Below are 18,138 nucleotides of genomic sequence, written 5' to 3' on the forward strand. Positions count from 1 at the left end.
TAAGCTGATTCACGGGATAGCGAAGCTTCCGTATGATGCTCGACTGGCCAAGCTAAACCTATTCTCGTTTTCATATCGAAGAACTAGAGGCGACTTGATTACAGTTTTCAAATTGCTTAGTGATAAATTTGCACCTGATATGCCCTCATTTTTCTTGTCTTCCAAAACAGAGAATTTACGAGGACAATCCGAAAAGGTTCACAAGCCCAGGACAAATTACTTGTCAGCTGACTATCGACTTTCCCATTCAATCATCAACGAATGGAATTCATTACCTCAGCACGTGATTGAGGCTCCATCCATCGACGCTTTCAAAAGAAAGTTGGATCAACTGAGAGACCAATATTGCCAGGACTAACATAGGTTATCAAGCCTCCTGTCGTTTCCGAACTGAAACTGAAGCATAACTAGGTGAGCGCGTTTTCTGGATCTTTCGGTACTAGTCATGTAAGTTTACATTCGTCCACTGTTTAGACTTTAGGGACGAGGACAAGCCTGTTAAACTCAATACAATTCCTGTTACACTTCTTAAAAGAAGAAAAAGGGTTAGCCGGGATATAATCAAACAACAGCGCCTGCGTTCTGAGGAGTTACGTAAACGTGCCCGAAAACGCAGAAGTCTTATCCAACCACCGATCCGTTTTATAAAGGTGAGGATAACTTTACGAAATCACAAATCCACAGACTGGTCTCAGACGGTCATACGATGAGTTACGCTTGCAGCGGATTGCTAAACGCAAATCTCCGTCTTCAACATCTGATCAACCACGACTGGGTGTTGTCATTCGGTTAAAGGACGATGAAGAGCAACTTGCGGATGTTTGTAAGGATGTATTCCGATTACTTCGTCTTGACACACGCAATCAAGCTGTTTTCATTAAAATTACAAAGGTTTCAACAGTTATGGTCTTATTGTTTTTTAGGCTACTCTTAGTTTGTTGAATATTGTTTCACCTTATGTGGTATGGGGTTATCCGTCCCTGCAGGTGGTACGCGATATGGTTATGAAGCGTGGGCGTACTATGCTTGGCAGACACAAACATTCAATCGACAACAAAATAATTGAAGAGAAACTAGGTAGGTTGTGTGCTGGTTTCAGTTGTAACGACTTTTTTGCGATCAACTTCTGAATGTACTAATACTTAATTAGACTACCGTGTGTCTTTCTAAGTTTCTGATTAGAACCTCAAAATTTTAATACTACCTGAGTCCGTGTGTCTAGACTGACTTTGAGAAATTTTGGTGAACTTAAGTGTTAATTTGTTACCAAAATTGTTTTTTACTAAGTGTTTTGATCAACTGGGGATTTGAAATGAATTAGTCTTGTTACATTTATACACTACGAGGTCTTCCAAGTGCTGTCACAGTCTTTAGTAACAAGTTTAGGAGCTCAGTAGACTGATATCAATCTTTTCAATTTGTAGCACTGTGAAGATGTAATATAGCTTTAGAAATACATACAGAAGGTGGTGATATTATGTGCTCTGGCAGGGAATTCCAGTAATTTACTACACTGCGAGAAACGGATCTCCAGTCGTAAACGTTTTGATCTCGGTTCTTGAAGAATTTTGAAATGTACTCTCGGATGATTAGTTCTCGATGTAGGGAAAATATTTAACATTAAGACCAGGGTTATCGTTCAGTCCACGGCCAGTCGGTATTAAATCACTCCGTAACCTGTGGCAAATAACGGAAATACGTGGAGGCGTCTCAGTCTGTCTTCATAAGACAGGACAGCGCGACCTTTCACCATTTTAATCTAGTCGTTGGACTTGTTCTAGCATATCCACCTCGTACTTGGAACAGAGACTCATCGCTTGAATCCCATATTCCGAATTCGGCCCCACACAAGTCGGGCCGAGGATCGTATTTTGATGACATCCACTTTTCACAGATTCCCACACTGATAGAGCCCCATTTGCACGTACCCGTTGTCTCCTATCATCGAGTAAGTCATTTTTACAGTCTATAATTTCATAATGAGTTTCAAACTTCCCCAGTTTGAATTTAAGACCCAGGTAAGAGAGCTTGTCAAGAGTTTTACTCTAATCCATGAAAATTATATGTACTGGGATATTAATACCTTTTGCTGCAGCCCAATCTTCTCTTGTAATGGAATTTGCTGAGCATGAAACGCCTTTCCTGAAACCATGTTCCTTCCTGGCTAAAAGATTATTTCCTCCCACATAGTTTGGGACACCCATCCGAATAATCTTTCCGAATAGTTTGACAACCACACCAAGTAGGCTGTGTCGAAGTTAAACGTAGAGCTCAAGTTGAAGATTGGTGCAGATTTCGACTTCGCAGATGACCTAGTTTTTACTATCATATACGCAGCAATGAATGTAGGTAAAGACAGATAATGTAGCAGCAGCCTGTGCAGCAGTAGGCTTCAACGTTCACAAGACAAACGTGAGATCTCAAAATGCGACACAACTGGCACCAACCAGATCATACTTGATAGAGTAGCTCTGGAAGCGGTGGAAGCGTTCATACATCGTCGATAAATAAGGAGGAACTGATGCAGATGTGAAGGCACGAACCAACAAAGCACTGGACACCAACAACTGAAGAACACCAAGAATTCAAAACAAAAACATCACTCAGGATTTTCAATACTAACGTTAAGGTAGTTTTATTATACGGAGTCGAAACGTGTAGAACTGTCACAACCATCATAAAAAATACAGGTATTTATAAACTGTTGTCCACGCAAGATACTCAATGTCCGTTGACCGGATACCATCAGCAAGAACCTACTATAGCAAAGAACAAATCAGCTTCGTTCTGAAGAGGAAATCTGGAAAGGATTCTCAAAGTGGATAGGACATACATTAAGGAAATCATCCATCTGCGTCACGAGGCGAGCCTTAACTTAGAATCCTAAAGGTATAAGAAAAAGAGACAAAACAAAGAACCTACTGCTCCTGAAATTGGAGGCAGTCATCAAAAGACTGAGTAGCACTCGGAAGTAACTGTAAAGGTGAGTCCAGGACAGAGTTGATAAGAGAATTGTGGTCGACCGTTTGCGCTAAATGAGGGGTGACAGGCGTAAGTAAATACTGGGTACACATAGAAGCCGGTCGATGAGGTTACGAATCTACATCTATTTTAGCGTTTGGATTTGTGTTACGCGATAATGGCTGTTATAGCACTAGGTTGGTGAATAAGCTGTAGATGGTCAACTCAATTCGTGGCATCAGTCCTTGATTTCATTGGTGTTCGGACTGGGTAATTTCTGTAAGTAATAAGTACAGACAATCTATTTGTGTTTCGTGGGATTTTCATAACCATTATTTTTACGCTTTAAGCGATGCGGCTCAAATCTATTCACCCTTTACTCTCCCTTCGGTCCTAAATTTACAACTTATTCTGCAATTTGTTTGATTCCATGAATCCAACTTTTCTCAAACCTCATCGTTTATGCAGTCTTTTTACTACCGCTAATACTGTAACTACTAATAATATTCTGATATCCCACTATACATGTGTCGTGTAGCAACTCAAAATGATGCATATGTGCGCTAGGTTCTACTTCATTTATGACTGGTAGACATCTTAGTCTTGGTCTCGTATTGTGACCGCTAGATTAAGGCGTTATCCTTGGTATCTGTCTTTTGACATTAGCATCCCTTTTTGTGTTAATTTGAAGTGCCACAGTGGACTGATGCATTTTATACCGTCTTTTTCACGCCTGCTTGTCCATATAAGTTAATAAGGGTGTGATATATTATTTTAGTTACACTGCAGATATTTATATCCCGAAAACTATCAATAGTTTTCCATATTACTTCATACAAACATTGATAGTCTTGTGGATAAACTCATCTAGATTTATCACTTTGAAATCATTATTCTATTTGTTTTTCAAAGGTCACTGTGGGATTTTGTGCATAGAGGACATTATCCACGAACTTGTAACTATTGGTTCAAACTTCATGGCCGTTCAGCGCTTTTTATGTCCATTCAAACTTATGTCATCCAGTCGTGATTGGATGTCAGGTTCACGGCGCTGTCACGCTCGTGTTGATTCTCTAACAGGGTTTCGAGAAGAACAATTAAATGAAATGATTCGTAGAATGATATGATTGTGTAAATAAAGAATGTATAGGTACTATCCGCGGTTATTACTTTTCTGCATATATTATATGAGTATACAAAAATTTGTCTTGTTTGAAAATTTCTGTAACTATGCTACTCTTTTGCTCACTGATAAAAGTTTTTCATATGGAAGAATTATTTTCCATTGTCATGTCAATCGATTCGCAGTATTATCTTTGTATTTGTTGATCTTCTGACCATTTACATCTTAAATGAACTTAGTGGGGCATTTAAAAGTCGAGAAGCCCTTTATATTTTTATAAACATCGGCAGCGAGCATTAACTTATCTTTGTCTACAGAATGAAGTATGTACTGGTCGAAGACCACATAACGATGTATTTTTCAGAACACTACAGTAATTTGCAATAACGAGTACTAAGTATTATTTAATTTACAGTCACAAACAATTTAGATTTTCATGCATTCGGAAACTAAGTCCTTTTCAGTATTGTATTATGAAGTGTCAAGACTCATTACAATCAGTTCTTTTAGATATATCGCGTCTATACCTCACATACTTTGCAAACAATTGTCCTTTCTGCGTCACTTTGAGTTATATCGTTAGTTTCTGCGAGGAATGGGACATTTCCATCAGATTTTACGGTGTAAAAGTAAACACGTAGTAAGACTGCCTATCCACTTTGTCTCCAGTGTCGTTGATACTATCATTTGGGAGAACTAGTTTGGCATACCATGATCGCTTTTTGTTTTCTTCATCCTCATCCCCAATAAGCTCTGGGCACGCCTTCCATGTTCGTAAATATCCTCCCGTTATGTGGTGGTTTTTCTCAATCTCAATGGTGTGTTAAATACGTGATTGGTCTTCCTGTAAATTTCTGGTAACTTCAAGTAATTTCAAAGTGTGCGTCAGATAGTGCTAAGATATCTATTTCGTTAAGTTCACGGCTTTGTATCGTTTGTTTAAATTCTATTAGTGTGCAAAGTGTGGTCAAAGCATTCTGTGTCTCATTGATTAGATGTGTGTGTCGACCTTCAGTGGAATCTGTTGTGGTCTGGTCAGAATTGTCTAAATACTCATCAAAAAATTGCACATTTGTTATTGTATATTCTTTCCACATTAAGGAGGGTTGTTGTAACTGTATACATAGTTTGAATAATCGTTTCCGTGATTTAACTGTTTCGAAAGTTGGAGGGAGTGTTATTCTAACTTGAGCACATGCACCAAATGAAGTGTGAATGTCTTTCATCATCTGAATTTTGAAGAGATTAACCCAGACGGGTTCTGCAGAAGCCTAAAAAACAAACGTGTATTATATGTATGGGTGGGAATTACCGTGTCTTGGTAACATAGGTGTGCAGAAGCGCTTTTAGTGTAAAAGTTGGTGAAGTGTATTTCTTTGAGAAATGTTGGTACGCTGCATTTGAAATGGTATTCCTTGATCAAGCATCCCCGCACGTTGTCGTTTCGAGTTGACAGTCTCAAGCCGGATGTTTGTTCTTTTATTATTTCAATTATAGACATGGTGTATTTATCCTCAACCAGGTAATACCGATATCAATCTGAAATGTAAATAAAGTAGGGTTTTATCAGAAAATGTTGCGCTTAACATCCATAATACCACTTCCAAAACTTCTCTCAGTGCTATTGACTTGTGGAGTCTCAACAGTTCCTTGTTGATACTTACGAAATCGGTTTGCGCGTAGGCCAGCTTTCTGTTCAGTATTTACGTGTGAGTTTTCTTCCGCAGTATATATACAGGAGGTGATATATAGCCAATCTTCATGTCGTTTAGAACTATCTGCGCTAACCATTTGTAAAACCGTGTCCAACTCTTAAGTTGTCCCCTGAATGCCCTGGTACGGCCGAGAGTGGGGAGAGTCCGCTCTCCCTCTCGAAATACTCTCACACGGCCACGCGTATACAGCCTCTGCCAGGGAAGTCCTACTCATTGCCTTCTCGTGGCGGGGGTGTTGTTTACGAAAATGAGAGGACGAAAAGCGAATGTCCGGCGCTTTAACCGGATTCCAAATCAATGGTGCACATGGGCTCCAGTATCCTGCGGGAACAAATGGCGTATGAACCAATCGTTGGTCACCGGCTACCATGGGACTGCATCTCCTTACGATGCTCCACTGCCTTGTGGGTTAGACCTTTAGGTCAAAGGCTCGGGGAGTGGCCCCTGAGAAAACCACCTGCTTCGGTTTGGGCACCCGGGCAGTATCACAGCCCACACACAAATTGATTAACTCTTTATGCCTATGGAAATTACCTTTCTCGCTTTGAAAAACAAACAATTGATTCAGATTATTATCATTACAATTTTTGTCATTATTAATACTATTATTATTATTACTACTATTATTGTCATTATTGTTATTATTATTATTATTTTCCACATTATTCACCCTCTTTTATACTTATACAGCGGCTCGTCTTTGGTGGAAATTCGACTGTATCTAGACGTTCTCGAGTCACTGTCCGGTTGAAAATTGTATGTTACCACCGAATACGAGGACTGAAGCAGTTTTTCTGAAACCACGTGCACCATTCAAACTGGCTGCCTTCAACGTTCGCACATTTATGCAGGTCGGACAACAGATAGGGCTGGCTATGTCTTTGGAAAGTCTTAATATTGATGTTTGTTGTCTATCCGAGACCCGTATTCAAGACTCTGGCGAAGAACTACAAATTCGATCTCCATCTGTCGCTTCGAAAAGCTTGTTTTACGTGCGCTTATCCGGGGACCCTGTGGCATCTTCGTCTGGTCTTGCTGGCGTTGGTGTCGCACTAAGCGCTAGATCTGAGGCAGCACTAGTCGATTGGATCCCCATTAACAGTCGGTTATGTGCTGTTAGATTAGAAAGTTCCATCAAAGTGAGAAGAAATCGGCGTGAGAAACGATGTCTTTTCGTCATCTCCGCCTATGCCCCGACAGATTGCAGCCCGGATGCAATCAAGGATGAGTTTTACCACCAACTAACAGTTCTACAGAAAGTTCATCAGACAGATATTGTAGTACTAGCCGGAGACTTGAATGCCCAGGTCGGGCGTCTAGGCACAGAAGAGAGTCGTTTAGGTGGCCGATGGGGACTCGTTTGTCGCAGGTCAGATAACGGGGACCGTCTACTGCAACTTTGCACAGACCACAACCTGTTTCTGGCTAGCACTAACTTTCGGCACAGTCATCGCCGATGTGCCACCTGGCGTCCTCCCTCTGCATCTCAAGCCTGGACTCAGATTGATCACATCGCGATCAGCTACCGCTGGCGTGGTTGTGTACAAGACTGCCGCTCCTTTTGGAGTACCTATCTGGACTCTGACCATGCCTTGGTCTGCGCCAATCTTGCCTTACTTTTCAGTGGCCAACGAAGTGACCACCACCAAAAGATTGATGTTAGCAAGCTGGTTGCAACTTCTGTTGCAAGTAAGTATCGAACCGAGCTAGCCTCTAGGCTAGCTACCACTCCACCGAAAAGTATAGATGAGCATTGGTTGCAATTGCATGACGCCATGAAAATGGCGGGAACAGTCAGTTGTGGGTTTGCGAAACGTCCCGCTTTTAAGCACTGGGTTTCTTCTGGTTCCTTACAACTCATTGAAGCCCGTCGGTCTACTCCGGGTGACCGTGAGTTTGACCATAAACGAAGGATGTTGCGTAATGAAATTGGGCAAAGCTTGCGTAAGGACCGAGAAGCCTGGTGGTCGAAGCGTGCTAATGAGCTGGAAGCAGCAGCTGCATCTGGTAACTACCGGAAGCTCTTCCAGCTCATCCGAGCCACTGGCAGCAAGAAGTCTGGTGTGAGTGAAACAATCTGCGAGGATGATGGGATGCCAATCACTAACATCCATCGACGTCTTGGACGATGGGCAGAATTTTTAGAAGGGCAGTTCAACGGGTCTGCTGCTCCGGCAACATCGGTCAGACTGTCCTGCCCTCCATGGCCGGTGACGACTGATCCACCAAATGAGGAGGAAGTCCGCAAGGAACTCCAACTCTTGAAGCGTTACAAATCACCTGGCCCAGATGACTTACCTCCGGCTCTTTTTAAAGATGGTGGTGACTTTTTGACTAAGGAATTGACGACGTTGTTTACAAAGGTTTGGGAACTAGAGAGTGTACCAACGTCATGGAATGAGTCGATAGTTGTCCCTATCTTTAAAAACGGTTCACGTCGTTCCTGTAACAACTATCGGGGGATAAGTTTACTTCCGATTGCGTCCAAGCTATTGGCTTCCGTCATTCTTCGTAGGTTGTTCAAAACCCGAGAAAGATTGACTCGTGAGGAGCAGGCTGGGTTTCGTTCTGGTCGAGGATGTATTGATCATATATTCACCCTCCGCCTAATGTTAGAACACCGCCATACTTTTCAAAGGCCAACAATCGTAGTGTTTCTTGACATCAGGGCTGCCTTCGATTCGTTGGACAGGACTGTTCTCTGGGATTGTCTATTGAAGAAGGGTGTGCCTGAGAAGTTTATTAACATCCTAAAAGCCCTATACACAAGCACCTCAGGCAGAGTGAGGGCATACAACCACCTCTCTCCATTGTTCCATTCGAGCAGTGGGGTTAGGCACGGTTGCCCAATCTCACCATTCCTCTTCAACTTTGCCATCGATGACATTCTGGAAACAGCTCTGATGGATGTAAGTAATGGTGGTGTGGATCTGTTGCCTGGAGAAAGACTTCTCGACCTTGAGTATGCGGATGATATTATCTTACTGTGCGATAATGCCCAAGGCATGCAATCCGCACTTAATCAGTTGGCAATCAGTGTCCGTAGGTATGGTATGTGCTTTGCACCTTCGAAGTGCAAAGTACTTCTACAAGACTGGCAGGATTCTAATCCTGTACTCACTCTGGATGGTGAGCAGATAGACGTAGTTGAGAAGTTCGTGTATCTGGGTAGCTGCATAAGTGCTGGTGGGGGTGTGAGTGATGAGATCAATGCACGAATAGTGAGAGCCAGAGCGGCTTATGCCAATCTGGGCCACCTTTGGCGCCTTCGTGATGTTAGTCTGGCTGTAAAAGGCCGGATCCACAACGCGTCGGTGAGAGCAGTTTTGCTCTAAGCTTGTGAAACCTGGTCTCTCCGAGTTGAGGACGTTAGACGACTCTCTGTGTTCGATCATCGCTGTCTCCGAAGGATTGCTGACATTCAGTGGCAACACCATCTCAGTAATGCAGAGGTTCGGCATCGTGTGTTCGGGCACAGAGATGATAATTCAATTGGTGTCACCATCTTGAAACACCGACTTCGGTGGCTTGGACATGTTCTACAAATGTCGTCCCAGAGAATCCCACGTCGTGCATTATTTGCCGACTCTGGGACTGGTTGGAAAAAGCGGAGAGGTGGTCAGTATATGACATGGTGTCGTGGTATGAAAGAAAGCTGCAAAGCACTGGCTTCTGTTGGTCCTTCACGACTCACTGGTTGGGGTCTGAGAGATGGTGCTACACAGTGGCTAGAGACGTTATCAGATATGGCTCAGAATAGAAGCCAGTGGCGATCCTGTTGTAACCTTCTTTTACTTTCTTCATAAAAAGTGGTTGTGTCTCCTTTACCTGAAAGATTTCTTCTGATTGTACCTTTTCGTTCCCTCGTTACTACCACACTACCTTACACCAATCTCTTCGTTATCGTTCTCTTTTTCTTTTGCGCTCCTTAGTTTTTTTCTACTTCTCTTCGAATTCTCATTGCTTTGTGCGGCGCATATATATTGGCGCTCCCTTGTACCAATATTCATGTGTTCAAATAAATAAATAAATGGATTTCTATCACTTCCACGATTTATGGTGCTAAATATAAAACGGTTCATAATACTGTAGCGAGTATTTCCTGTCTGCTGTTCAAAAGAGTCGGGGATTGTTGAGGGCAGATGTATCTAGTCAGTATAAAATGCATGAATAAAAAGTCTACTGTTTTTGACTTCAGCATGCTAGCCTATACGTACAGTATGACCTAAATTTGGAGTATTGGATTGTGTGCAGACAGCCACACCTTAGTACTTTTGTTTAGGTGGAACCACTCAGCTGAATGTCATATAGCTGGTTATTTAAGATGTATTAATTATAGATAGTCCAGTGTCGCGTTGCATATCAATATTTCAGTTGATAAGTTGGAATATGGGGTTTATACGTGTTAGATTTTGGCCCTTACGAGAGAAAAAAGAACTGATACTATGACGTAGGGAACAAAGTCCAACGGACAATTTATGATTGCTTGATCCATTGCTTTAAAAGTATACTTAATGTTTGGGAGAACATCAATGGTAAATTCGAAATTCATACCTTAAACCTGGACAAAGCACCTTCAAGGCTACTCTAAGAAGGTTAGTAGAGTGATCAAACTGACTAGCAGTGGGATTCCGTTTTTCCAACAATGTGGCGGACGAATAGTACGTCCTACTTGATTAAGTAGCATCAGCGTAATTGGTGTACATTCTCAAAGAGAAGTTGGATCACGGCTGGAAAACAGGGTGTCCAGGTTAGCAGAGCCAAACAAACTCACTATCCTCATTGCTGAGGCAATAACCAGCATCCTTGAGGCCTATCTTTGCGTCGCTTTTTAATTTGTGTATATCTAAGTACATTCTAGTAAATATTGTCATATGATTAACCACAGTTGTGCCAATAGCTAGTAGACATTTATGATTTTGCAATTGTTTGGATGGTTAGTTGGATATATATAGGTTGTTTTTTAGAAAACAATAACTTAACCCTGAAACTAAAAGCGACCGACAGCTATCAGTTATATAGGTCGGCTAAACTAGACTTCTGGGTTATCAGTTTTCACGTGTATAAGGAAAAATTTACGGTGACTTCATTTTATGTCTGGTTTGAATTTTAACTAGCAATCCACATGTCAAAAAATCCAACTTTTACACCTATGATGTAAGAAATTGTTCAAATGATTACTAAAACTATAACTTACACAGCTGAAGTTGGAGTAACAATGGCTGCTGTTTTATTCATAGCGCTGCACATTGCTATTAGTAACGAGATGCTCTTCGTTCACTAAAAGTGGCGAATTAGGTCACTTCAGTCTGTGTTCACTACAAAAAAATGTTTGTTAGAAAAAAGTATATAGATGACCCTAAACTACATTTCAAACAGCTCATTACCACTTTTTGTTATGAAACGATTCACAATAAAAACGTATTACTGTTATGAGCAGTAGTAAATATGAACATGAATAGGTAACTTTTGTTAGTGGACTAGTGGAGGTTTTATCACGTGCTTACATCATATATGATGTGGAGAGAACTGGGCAGCAAAATTCAATCGGTTCATTCACATAATATCCTTCAGTCGAATATTCTTGTAGGGCCAGTGAAATTCAGCTGAGCCCTAGTCAAATCATCCTGCAGTTGTGTCATTGATTATCGAACAAATCATCGATCCTCATCAGAGTCAACGACAACCAACACGCATCAGTTAATCGTACGCCATGGACTGGCCCATGCGGTAGTGGTCTTGCCTTCGCTTGTATCTACTTTACCTAATATGTTCCTGCAATGACGTCCTTTGTGTTGTACAGTCTTCAAAGCATCTATAGTACCCTGACACGTCAGTGGGGTAATCCACGTAAGGTGCTGACCGTGAGGTGTGACTTCGACGTTAGCTAGTTTGTCACATCATTCACGTCTCACTCGAGTAGGCCTTCAATCATTTTGACATAGATCATCTACGTTGGTGATCTACATTCTTATCATGATGATTTCATGACTTTTCGAATAATATAGTTTCTAGTGTGTGCTATGCAAGTGGTTCAGTCATTATAAGCAGTCTGGAGCAGAGTTTCCCTGAAAAATATCCACGATATTGATAACTTGTTGATATGTAGATTTGCCAGTGCTGGAAACGTAAACGAAATTTGTGGCATGTCTGTTGATCCATAATCAGAACAATAATGTGGTCAATCGTTTCAAGTTTGCACAAATCACGGTTTTTAATAGTTTGTTTAATGTTTTTCTAGTAGCACTTCGTGCGTCACATATCATATGTAATGTTGTATTAAAAAAATGAAATTACAGAATAACTTGGTAAGTCTGAGAATCGTATATCAAATAACTTATTTCTAAAATGTCTGTCCGTTAGTTCAGACTTGATTGGTCCTTCCCTTCCGCACCCGTCACTCTCTGTTTTCATCTTATTCTCCTCGATTTCCTTAACTTTCTGCCTCCGTGCATCTCACTTTTCACTGATGGTACAAACTACTTATATCTATCAACATCATTAACACAAAGCACAATATTGTTATCTCAGTTCTCATGTTCGTGAAATGTGAAACGGAGGTATCTTTTTGAAAATGGTAAAGACCTGTTATAGATAGACAACCTAGGTGCCTAAATTTTAGTAACCATATAGCTGTTCTTTGTTGACAGACCTAATCGGTTATCTTAAATGAACATCATTTTAAAAATTAAAGCTAAGTTGGATACACTAGTCACTGTTGTTTCTGCATTTTTATACCAGATGTACTTCTTTTGTGTTCAGTAGTATCAAAGCCTCATTATGTTTGTTACGTGAGATACAGTGACTTGAATAACATGTGAAAATTAGCCTTCTTCGCTTTCAGAAGGCTTATTTCACACTAACTGGCAATGATACTGAGGTGTGAGCTGCTGACGTCGATAGATATAAGTAGTATGTATCATCAATTGAAAGGGAAATACACAGCAGGAGAAGATTAGGAAGATCGAAGGAAAGAGGACGTGAACAGAGAATGATTGGTGTGAAGATGAAGGAACAATGAATTCTGAAACGGGTGAATGGTGTTTTGCAAATGAAGTTTTTACTGTATGGGTCTCAGATTTTACTAAGGGCTTCTGTAATTTTTTGTTCAAATACATTCGATTGCCACATTTGTGTTTACATTAAATAGAATATTTATTATTTCATCTTTCTTTTCTACACGAAAATCAGAACATTCAAACTTTCAGCTAGAAATTATGAATGCGATTTTTTAAGATTCTCCTTTGAGTTTAATCACACATTCACCAAAAAAAACCAAACGAAATTAATCAGTGAAACAAATTAAAAATTTATAGCATATCTAAATGCTTAGCATTTTGATTATTGTTCTGTGATTAGATGGTGGTTGAAGGTAGTCGACAGGAAACCCCGGACGCGGGTTTCGTGCTACTTCGCACTCGTCAGCAAGGTGTACCTGTAATCTTGAGGGAACTGGTGCTCCCTGACGGATTCGATCCCGTATCACCCAGCTTCACAGTCAGGGACGTCACCACTGAGCTATCCGAGCCGCTACCGACCATCTGTAGGACTGAAATGTAATCACAGTTGATTGATCACTGGGTGACGATCAATGTCATGCGTGTCTAGTCCTTATCAGTGCAGATCGAATGCTATCGACCATGTTGCAATGTGGTACACCTTGCTGACGAGTGCCAAGTAGCACAAAACCCGGGTCCAGTGTTCCTGTCGACTACCTCCAACCACCGTCTAATCTCAATAAATAGTGCCCGCAGTGTCGAGCCACCTAGACTGGTGGCCACATTGCAACATGATCGATAGCATTCGATCTGCACTAGTAAGGACTAGACACGCATGACATTGATCGCCACCCAGTGATCAATCAATTGTGATTATTGTTCTGTATTTTGCAAAGTTGACATTAAATGCTATATCATCCATTGTAGAGTTTTTGAAAAATAGATTTTCGTTTCTAGGCAAAGTTTGAGAATTAAATAACTCGATGATTAGACCATATACTGATGAGAGGTCTAGATTATTTATTCTGATAACTGTCCTTTTGTATCAAGAATATATGGTGTATAGAAAAAATCTACATGAAGTACTTTTAGTGCCTGTAGTTAACCCTCGTTCTATTGATAGAAGGAACTAGATTAGCGGTGAATAGGTCTTTATTTAGATTGTGGGACAGTCACAATGGAGACGGAGATTACCTGTTTGTATCTATGGGTGAGCAGAATTTCAAATGATAATCTACATTTTTGAAGAGGTGGAAATTAGCACAGTGGAGAAATTTCATGGCTAGACAGTAGTTAGCAAACTGGTCATAAGCCGCTTCTGGTTCAATTGATTCAATCTTACTAAACGGAATACAGTGTTGATCAGTAATAATTGTATATTCAGAGAGTTAGTTGTCATCATTGTATAATCCTGAAAATATTGGTGATTGATATGATGCAAACCACTTAAGTATATGTGGATGCAATTTTGAATTATTGAACAAAAAGGAATTCCTGAAGTTGTGCAATCTAAGTAGACAGAAATAGGTGGGCACTAACGAACTTATTGTGTTTGGAATTAGAAATCAGGTATACACCAAGTACAAATGAATCATTCATTGGTTCATAAAAACACCACAGATTTTTCATTGCTAATCGCATAAGCTCAATTGATAACAGAAGGGCGTTGCGACTGAGTGGAATGACAAATTAGCTGATCGAGTTTTGTACATCTCTATGTGATCTGTAGTAGTATATCGCTTCGTATTCAGTTAGAGTGACGACTGTTGACTATGAGTAGTTCCCAGCTTGTCCGTGTTGTACAGATATCTTATTGTCTGATAATTCTACAAGGATCGGAACAGGAGTCACTTAGATCACGTGGCGACATTTAGTTGTCTGTTTCTAAACATCGAGGTATCCCTCTGTGTAAACACAGAATGGAGATGATGTGTGACATAATCACTCATGAAATATTCAAAGTCTTTGAAATAACTAAGAATTGCAATTTAACTCCAGGAGACAGATCAATATGTTAGGTTTTTGTCTCAATAAGATAATCAACATGATATCCTCCAACAAGCTGATTTGAAGATTATTTCTAAAATCAGCAATGTTACCTGTGATCAAGTTTATCTCATGTGACTGTAATGGAATGCCAGAAAACAAACTTTGTAACGAAACCAAAACTCTACAATATGGGACTCATTTCTAATTTATTATTGAATATAAACTTATGTTCTGAAAACTTATTAAAGGAGCTTGGCCACGATAACTACTAATGGTATGTAATTTATTCAAAAACTTGGGCTCAAACTACAATATTCGTGATAAAGTAAAAGCAACATTAAATATTTAACCATTTGTTCACTAATATCACAAAAACCAATGTTTCATTCTATCCCGATAAATGTAAATATGAGAGCTACAGTGAATACTATTTTTCAGTGAGTTTTACTTCGAAGTATATTCCTACTCATATCAAAAGCCAATTAGGTTGGGTAATTTTTTCATGATAAGTTGAATTAATCTTGGTGTTGACAGTATGTTGTTATATTCTTCTTTATCTACAGGTTCATAACATAACTGATCACTTCTACTGTTACGATCAGATAAGCTAGTAATTGTTGGATCACTCAAAATCTAGTCACTAGTTTGCATGCTTGAACTCTTCTGTAGTTGTTTCGAGTTTTGTAAACTAAGTAGTATGTTGAATCAACAAAGTGACTCAACACGCGGTACATGAACGTTTAATTGATGATGAAGTTTAAAGATTTGATGTGTTCATTTTCCGCACTGACATGTAGCATAAACGCATAATAATGAAAATTTATTTTCTCCTTTCTATTTATCAAGCAAAGTTGGAAATATTATGGCTAAACATAAACACTTTATTCTCTGAAGAAGTGACTTACACTAAGCCACGAAACGTCAGAAAATCTAATTTTTCTACTCGTTAGGATATTACAAATTTATTATTTATACCCTTTTTACTTTCATATGAAGTTTAATAATAAATTTATCCCAGTCACGGTGCAACAACAATTCCCACTTGTTGGGATGTGTAATTCTCTTGCGGGTTCCCAATGACCAGAAGAATTCGGAGACCATCGTTCAACTGAAGAGATTGTTGAATTGGTTTCATCACTCCAACCTCCAATGACATATATCATGTCATCTAATGTAGTAACACAACAATTACTTCTTTTATGTATCATTGAAGGCATCATTTGCCATCGATTTGTATCCGGATTATATCGTTCTACTGTTCGTAGTCTTTGACGTCCATCGTTTCCACCGATGGAATACAAATATTGACCATATACAATAACACTAACACCACTTCGAATACTATTCATTGGAGCTACTATTGACCATTGATCTGTACGGGGATCATACATTTCTACAGAATTATGAAAATGCTCACCATCGAAACCTCCGACAGCATATATAAACCCTGAAAATGAATGAGCTCCTGCGTCACTACGAACTTGATGCATTGGTGAAACAAAAAACCACTGTTTTTGTTCTATATCATACCGTTCAACTGAGCTCAGTCGAAATTTGCCATTATGTCCACCAATAGCATATATATAATTGTTTAAACTACATGCACACACATAATTTCTTTTCTCATGCATTGGTGATAAAATCTTCCATTTATGACTGGTTAATTCAAAAACTTTAAGAGTTTGAGTTGGCCCACTAGGCACATAACCACCTACAATGTAAATTTGTGTTTTATGCAAAACACAAGCAGAATAAGCATGACCCACATTAAGAGTTAAATCATCAGAATCTATACGACGCCAAGTGTCAGCTCGTGAATTATACACTTGAATTATTTTAGATGGACCAAAATAAGAATCATGTTGATTTCCTTCCCATCCACCAATGACAAAAATTGAATTATGAGGAAGACGTGGTTTATGAAGATATGTGAAAAGTTCAGTTTCATCTTTTAATTTAAAAGTTAACATATTATTGAATTGTGAAAATAATTCTATATTAGAATAACGTGCTAAAAGTATTAAATGATGACATGAATTCCACATTGTTTGTACTAATGAATGTTGTGATATATCATCTAAATATTCATTTGATAATCTACCCAATCTTAAACATGCTAATAAATCATAAATATAGAATTGTCTTTCTATCATTTTATGATGAATCCATTTTATAATAAGATCAAATAAATATTTTTCATTTGAAATATTCAATGAATCTTCTATTAATAATTTTTTTAATTCAATGAAATTTATATTTAAAAATTCTTCATATTGACTAATTTCAATAAAATGAATTAATAAATAATTCAAAGTGATCAATTGATAGTTTGGTAATTGACTTAATAATTTTTCAGAATTCATCCAATAATTTAAACAATTTTTTGTATTTAATTTATATTGAACCACTTGGATACAATCATTTATAAATTCAAATGTTTCATAATATAATCCTACTTCTAATAATGAATTAATAGTAGATGGTTTAATATTATTATTTAATAAATTATAACGAGTTTCATGATTACAATGAATAAATGATAATAAACATTCTAATGCATAAATATTTGTATAATTAAGTATAAGTGGTTGAAATTGTAAATCAGATAAACTTTTAGGTTGTAATTGATATTGTGATTTAATGATTGTTGTTGTTGTTCTTCTTCTTCTATAATAATAATTTACTAATTCAAATTGACGTAATTTAATAAGTTCATGTTTAAAAATTGTACTTGCTTTAGCAAGTTTAAATCCACTTATAGAATGTACATGACTATTGTTTATAATTACTTTTCGATCAAGAAGATAATCTGGAAGTGTACTAATGAAAAAACAATTCGACATTGATGATGTGGACATAATTTCAAATGTCTGATTTTGATACTACGGATATAATTTAATGTGTCGAATTGATATTACATTTTGAATTTATTGACAATTTCGAAAAAGGTCGATAAGTAGAAGTGGCCAGTTTAAAAAAGTTATTCATCAATATTATTGGCTTTATTCAATATTATATTTTCGGCACAATATAAAATTCTCAGCGTTTATTATTTCTTGATCGATCCTGATGATAAATATTGAGTGATCACCAGTTTGTTATCAGCATTTCAGAAGTTGACATTCTTTCAATGCACATTGCCAGCCATCACGATGTCTCCAATTGTAAATGTTTGTAACATTTACAGCGAAGGGTAGTAAACTTTTCACAAACGCACCTGATATAGGTTATGCAACTGATTGACATGGTGATCTGTTGAAACAAACAAGGAATTAGATAACCTGTTGAAATATCTAGAAGGCAATAACAGGTAGCCTAGATATTCATGCAGGCCAATAATTATCGAATGATA

At 38.6% G+C, this 18,138-nt stretch overlaps 3 protein-coding genes across 3 annotated transcripts; 1 reads left to right on the plus strand and 2 right to left on the minus strand.

Annotated features, from left to right (window-relative positions):
* Positions 1 to 261: 261 nt before the first annotated feature.
* On the plus strand, positions 262 to 4,237 carry RLP7_2 (ribosomal-like protein). The gene is made up of 5 exons (XM_051218303.1): positions 262 to 447; positions 482 to 650; positions 685 to 891; positions 924 to 1,077; positions 3,874 to 4,237. Coding segments are annotated over exons 1-5 (747 nt in total). The 5' UTR covers positions 262 to 445; the 3' UTR covers positions 4,089 to 4,237.
* A 224-nt stretch (positions 4,238 to 4,461) lies between these two features.
* On the minus strand, positions 4,462 to 11,059 carry MS3_00010139 (uncharacterized protein). Its single transcript, XM_051218492.1, has 3 exons — positions 10,997 to 11,059; positions 5,397 to 5,623; positions 4,462 to 5,355 (listed from the first exon to the last, which is right to left on the minus strand). Exons 2-3 carry the CDS (start codon positions 5,583 to 5,585, stop codon positions 4,948 to 4,950), a joined length of 597 nt encoding a protein of 198 aa, XP_051074151.1. The 5' UTR covers positions 5,586 to 5,623; positions 10,997 to 11,059; the 3' UTR covers positions 4,462 to 4,947.
* Positions 11,060 to 15,772: 4,713 nt separating this feature from the next.
* KLHL10_3 (Kelch-like protein 10) lies at positions 15,773 to 17,644 on the minus strand (the record flags this gene model as incomplete). Its single annotated transcript, XM_012943333.1, has 1 exon — positions 15,773 to 17,644. The coding sequence occupies one exon, from the start codon at positions 17,642 to 17,644 to the stop codon at positions 15,773 to 15,775; it is 1,872 nt and encodes a 623-aa protein (XP_012798787.1).
* Positions 17,645 to 18,138: the final 494 nt, after the last annotated feature.

The sequence above is a fragment of the Schistosoma haematobium genome, chromosome 1 (assembly GCF_000699445.3).
Source record: "Schistosoma haematobium chromosome 1, whole genome shotgun sequence".
In the NCBI taxonomy this organism is placed as follows: Eukaryota; Metazoa; Platyhelminthes; class Trematoda; order Strigeidida; family Schistosomatidae; genus Schistosoma; species Schistosoma haematobium.